Source organism: Lipotes vexillifer, unplaced genomic scaffold, assembly GCF_000442215.2.
Source record: "Lipotes vexillifer unplaced genomic scaffold, Lipotes_vexillifer_v1.1 scaffold142, whole genome shotgun sequence".
NCBI lineage: Eukaryota > Metazoa > Chordata > Mammalia > Artiodactyla > Lipotidae > Lipotes > Lipotes vexillifer.
In genome coordinates, this window is record NW_006795110.1 from 697114 (window position 1) to 703113 (window position 6000).

Sequence of the window (6000 nt, forward strand, 5' to 3'; positions counted from 1 at the left end):
ATATCGAAATAAACTGGGCAGCTTTTCAAACTCTAATAACTAGACCCCACCTCAGAACACTTAATACTCTGGGAATAGGGCCCAAATAGAAGCATTTTCTCAAACTCCCCAGGTGATTGATTGTTCAGATGTACAGCCCAGGGTGAGAACCACTGGAGTGGAGAGACATGTTGAGACTAGATATTGCTTGATTGCAATCTCTTCTCAGAGAAAAGCCTTTATTCAGGCCGATGAAGACAGTGTCTCCAAGAAGCTGCGCCATCCCTCCCCACTATCCAGGAAGCAGTCTGATAGTCTGCCCTCCAGGCACCTGATCACGTTTGATCAAAGTTCGCCCCTGCGTGGTGATTGAGATCTGTTTTTCTCAAAGCACCCACTCAGTCTTTGCTCCTATGGAATTGCTAGGGCAGGGGCAGGGCGGGGGCAGTGGGGTGAGGTTTGCTGCTCCCCTGCACTGTCTCTCATTCAGCGGCTGGCTAACCAAACCCTCCCCTCTCAGCCCCATGGCCACATAAGTACCCCCCTCCACAGAAAGTGGCTCTGTGGGCAAAACACAGGGCCAGCCTCGTTGAGAGTAAGGTAGAAGTTCAAAAACAAAGCACCCACCATCACTTTGTGAGTTTCTCCTCTCAGCCCTCACACCTCTTAGTACATCTCCCTAGGCTCTGGGCTCTATTTCCTGTCTCTAATTTCCTGAGGTGACACCAGTGGCGCTGGATTACCCCATATCCAGGGAGTGTCACCGCCTGTGGCCAGAGCTGTCCTCAACATCTTCATCCACTTTTTCCAGCACACCATGGGCTGGCATGGGCTCACAGGGTGCCTCTGGTCCCCTTGGGTTAGGAGGTCTTGATTTCATCAGGCCGTTAGCCCTATCTCCTTCTGAAATGGCTGACCCTCTTCCTCTTCCACTTACAGCCGGTGAAGTGTGGAGAATGAATTAATAATGGGCATGGTACAGGGTGCCACATGTCCCCAGAGACACAGCCAGCTGAGCTGCGTACATTATTTTCCCCATCTCAAGGTAGTACTGGATCCCTCTTTGGTCTCACCCAAGTGGAAGAGGCCCACCTCACTAGGAGACTGAGTGATGACTCAAAGTGCCACAAGGCCCTTGGTCTGTACTCTGGGTCTGATCCTCCCGTTTAGTGCTTGCTTCGGCAGCACATATACTGATCCTCCCATTTACCGCCAGCACTCTGAACCCCACACTTCCCCTGCAACTCCTATCTGTGTGCTCCAAACCCGGCTTCTGGCACAAGAAGTCTTCTTTCCCCAAACCAAATATAACTCATACACTCTAAGTTTCCACAGATGCTCCAAAGAGCACATGAATTCATAAGGTTTTCGAGTTTTCTGTTAAGAGAGTTTCCTTTGCCATCAAATGGTCTCAGTTAGTGTGGCAGGGCCAGTAGAGAGTGAAGAAAGAGCATGCCTCCGTTCCCGGGCGAAAGCCATGACCTTGACAGTGCAGGGTGAGCCAGTAGCAAAGCAAGTCTCGCTCCCTCCCCCAGCACCCAGTGCATCTGGAGAGGATGATCTGTAGTTGGCATGGAGGGAAGCGAACAGAGGCGATGCTAAACAACTCTACCGGAGACATTGATGGGCACGATGTCAGAGTGCGTGGGACAAGGCTGAAGCCATCGCTTCTCCTCTAGGATGGGCAGAGGGAAGGGACTATTCCAGGCAGCTTGCTTGTCGGCTGTGGTAGGCAGGCTCAGGGAGGCCTCAGGGGCCCTCACACCCTGCATGGTAGTCTCATCCTCGCTCAGCTGCCATTTTGTGGGCTGTTGGGAAAGAAGGTGATGGGAAGGGTGTGCTCCTGACTGGAGACGAGCCGTGCCCACAGAATGGCTGTCTAGGCAGGGTGGTTGGAGGCTTCATCTGGGAGGCAGGAAAGTGTGGACAGGCTGCCAGGCCGGACACCTGCCGTGCAGGTCCCATCTCGGCAGGGCCTCAGGATGGCTCTGCTGGTGAGCAGAGATGAGCAGCAGCTTCCAGTGGGTAATGTAAGCAGTTCCAGGTTCCCCGTCAATGGGTGCGGGGCGAGCTCTGCATGCTGGCTCTCTCAGGTTGGGGAGGAGGCAACTCACCATCAGTACAAACTCCAGACGCCTGGCAGACTGGGGCCTTGGGCTGGGAGTGGGCTCAGGGGCCTCATCAGCAGAGCGGAAGGTCTGCCCCAGAAGTCTGGCCTCCGAGTACTGTTCCTCATATTCTTCTGAAAAACAGCACAGTGGATACACACTCTAGGGAGCCACGGCCAAGTGGTGGGCCAGGGAAGGACCATGAGCTGGGGGCTCCTGTTCTAGCTGCCAGGTCTGACTCTCATTGTTTCTTTAGGATAGTTCCCGGCGTCTGAGCCATTTGGGAATGGAAAAATGCCTACTTCCTATGAGGAGAAAAGAGAGTCAATGGATTTGAGTTGTGCTGGTTCGGGGACCAAGCCTTTGTCTCCATGGCCCCCACCTTAAGTGCTCAACTCAGGAAAGAGGCTCAGGATGCAGACGCCTTTTGCTACTCTCTGCTGCAAGATTCTCTCTTTGAAGTCCTGCATCTCTTCAGGTTTTCTGCAACCCTACCAGGGACATGACCTGTGTGAAGCACAAAGAAATTTGCATTGGGAAGTCCAACGTGGAATGCTCCCTTGGATGCTGAGAACTCTTACCTGAGCCTCTGAGGGCTCAGTTCCCTGCACCTTAGTTCCACTGTGGGGGCATATCAGGTCCAGGAAGGAGAGGGAAGGTGGAGGTAGTGGCAGAGGAGGAAGGAGAAGTTCGGGGGCATCGTTGGGGAATAAGAAGGATGCAGAAGATTTGAATGGGTTTCATTTAAGTGATGAATTCAATGAGTGAAGGAAGTGAGACTAAAGAACAGTCAGGACTCTGCACATTTGAACAGAGATTTGAAGAATCATAGAAACTTGGGGTCAGGAGGGGCCTCGAGGGTTCTCTGGTCCAACATCCCATTCTGGGCTCCGGCTTCCTCAGCATCCCTTCCAGGTGTTTCTTCAGCCTCCACACACACCTGCCTGCAGAGGAGGGGAGAAGCCTTCCTCCCAAGGTGGCTCATTCCATCCAAGGACAGTTGGGGCTTTCAGGCATGTCAGGAAAGTTCTTCCTTATCTTGAGGTAAATTGGCCTCCCCCTAGGTTTCCACCCACGTGTCCTCATTCTGCCCATGGTGGCAACACAGAGCACACTGACTCTTTCTTTCTGCATAGCAGCTCCTCTCTTATCTGAACACAAGGCTCATGGTGTCCCTTAGAATCGTGCTTCTCTAAGCTTGCCACTGCCCTGGCAGGGAGGTGGGGTCATGGCCGTTGTTCAGTTGGGTGGCCCCTCTGCAGTTTTCTGTTCTCCGTAAAAGTTACCCTTTGTTGGTATGGATAAATGACAGCTAATAAGACCTCTTTTCACTTTTAATGTTCACTCAGCAAATGTCCTCTTGGGGATCCAGCCCTGTGCCAGGTGCTTCTGGAAACCGGAGAGTAGTAAGAGATGTGATCCTTTACATTCAGAAGCCCAGTCTGGTTAGGTGGACAAAATATATACCTGGGACTAGTAGATGAATGAGTAAATGAATGAACAAATGAAAGAAAAATCAGTTTGGAGCTATACAAGTCCTCTTGAGCTGGATGGTACAAAGGGCCTCGTGTGAGTGCTTAGGGAGGGAGTGATGCGAAGTGCAGAACTAGTGTTAAAGGTCTTTTTTGATGCGGCAAGAATAGAACTTGGAAGAAAGTGTAAGGATTGGAGTGGGGAAGAGGGAGTAAGGGCTTTTAGGCTTGGAAAAGAGGCCCGAATGGGAGAGTGAGTGCCTGGAGGGTGTAAGGAGCTTGTGACTAGCACTGGGGTTTTATTTGTATTATTTTCTCGAGATCTAACTTACCTAAAGTGCACAAATCTTAAGTGTGCAGCTCAGTGAATTCTGACATATTCATGCCCCTTGTAACTGCCATCCAGATATTTGTAGCACCCCAGTAGTCTCTCTCATAGCACTGAGTTTTAATCCTATTGCCACTTACACTGGATAAATCCCTCTGGTCAATGTGTATGTTCTTCACATTGTAAGGTCCTATCGGGGACCACAACTGTTTTTTTCTTTTACATTAATTTTAATATGGTGTCGAAATCAGCCTATGTTCCAAAGGACACAGACTGGGAGTAGATGTTGCATCTTATCTGGGTCTCTCCAGCTGCAAGATACTCTTACTAATCAGTTTATGGACACCCTATTTTTAATTCTCACAAAATCATGCCATGTGGGGAAGTGGAATCCCCATTTTAAAGATGACTGACTAATCTGAAGTTCAGAGAGGTTGGGTAATCTGCATAATGTCACACAGCTAGTTAGGTGTGGGATTCAAATTAGATTCTGACTCTGTCTGATTTCAAAGTCTCGGTTTTCTCATTCTGCCTGGTGCAGGCAATCTGACTGCTCAGGCATTATGGCTGGGCTGTTTCTCTGGGTTGTGTGGACCCAGCTTTGTGTACAAGGTGCTCATCAGTATACTTCAAAGACATGGGGTTGGGAATTGGGGATGAGGTGAGCTCTGAGTGCTGTGTATTGGGCTTACTTTGGTGAGGCAGGAGCGACCCAGGAGATATGTGGACAAGGTCATTGCAAGAGCAGAGTGAGTGAAGCCCAGAGTGGGAGACCCTGCAGATGCCTCCTTTGTCTTTGGGCGCCGGGATTCCAAAGACTTGGGTGATGTTGCAAGAGAAGGCCTGAGGGTATGCGGGCCCATATTGCGGGAGCCTCTCATCCAGCGCTCTTTGTAAATGACTTGACCCATGGCCCTGCCTCGGCCTCTGTCCCTTTTCCCCCAGAGACTACTGAACTGAAAAAAATGAGGGAGGGGGACCAGAGGGTGTAAACAGCCGTAGAATTAGGGCTTTTGGAGTCAGTAGTCTGGAAGGTGAAAGATGGAAAGTGTGTGTTTTGTTTCTCAGTAGGTTTTCTACTATTCTCTCTCTTTATCTCGCGAGTCCCTGTCCTCTTTCTTCGTCGCCTCCCTCCAGACGCTATGCCTCCGTCCCGTGGGCTCCGGCCGCAGCCCCCCTCCCTCTCAGTACCTTGCAACAGGCTCTGGAGATTGAGCTGCGCCTCGCGAAGCAGCTCCTCTACACTCGGGGGCCTGCCCGAGGAGAGGAACACGTTCACTGGCTGTCGCCATGACGACCTCGAGTGGGCAGTCGCTGTCGCATTTTCCCGACCCGAGTTAGCTGCAGCTAGGGAAGGAGAGAGGCAGTGAGAGGCGCCGCCGGCGAGGTGGGGGGCCGGGGGCGGCGCGCGGCGGCCAGTGGGCGCCCGCGGTTCCCCAAGACCCGCCCCGGCCTTCCTCGACAGATCGTGCTGCAGTCCATTCTCTCCCTCGCCACCAGTCTCCGCCCGCCCGATCTTCGCCTCGCTGCCTTGCCGCCCGCCTCCTCCGCCCGGCGCCTCCTGGCTCCCGCCGCCGCCCGCCCTTTGCGCTCCCTGGGACGAGGTAACGCGCCCTGGGCCGAGCCGCCGGGCCCTTGCCCTGGTGGGTGTGGCTCGGCCTCCCGCGCGCCCCGCCGCCGCCCCCGGCTCCCCATCCCACCCCCGCCCGCAGCCCCAGGCCCCCAGGCTAGTCCTGATGTCCGAGGCGGCCGGGAATCTCAATAGCCTCCGCATGGCGAACGTGGCCCTGCGAGAAGAATTAAATGCCCTTCGCGGGGAGAATGCCAATCTGGGCCTTCAGCTCGGCAGAGCCCTGGCCGAGGTCAATTCCTTGCGGGGCAATGTCTCGAGCTACATGCGTTGGCCGGTGCCCGTGGTGCCCGTCCTTTCCGAGGAGAACTTTGAGTTCCCGCTCAGTGAGATTGACGCCGTTCCTGAGGGAGAACTGCCCTTCCTGTGCTGGCCTCCCCCGCGCGCCGAGCCCGAGTACGCCCCAGACGAACTGTTGATTAGCGTGATCCAGGATTGCGGCACCTCCGGCGGGCCCGCCGACCCACCCCCGCTGCCCAGCCC

General features: G+C 53.8%; 2 protein-coding genes across 2 annotated transcripts in view; one reads left to right on the plus strand and one right to left on the minus strand.

Annotated features, from left to right (window-relative positions):
- The window catches only part of NHSL2 (NHS like 2), a 277932-nt gene that overhangs the window by 6907 nt on the left and 265025 nt on the right, over positions 1 to 6000 (minus strand). Inside the window, exons 2-4 of the mRNA XM_007467467.1 lie at positions 5079 to 5234; positions 2094 to 2221; positions 1592 to 1787 (exon numbers count right to left, since the gene is read on the minus strand). Coding sequence (XP_007467529.1) covers positions 1592 to 1787; positions 2094 to 2221; positions 5079 to 5234 — 480 coding nt within the window. The remainder of the gene's footprint in view (positions 1 to 1591; positions 1788 to 2093; positions 2222 to 5078; positions 5235 to 6000) is intronic.
- The window catches only part of RTL5 (retrotransposon Gag like 5), a 1782-nt gene continuing 1352 nt past the window's right edge, over positions 5571 to 6000 (plus strand). Inside the window, 1 exon segment of the mRNA XM_007472311.1 lies at positions 5571 to 6000. This exon segment is cut by the window's right edge and continues 1 nt beyond it. Within this exon segment, the coding sequence (XP_007472373.1) occupies positions 5624 to 6000 (377 nt within the window). The 5' untranslated portion in view covers positions 5571 to 5623.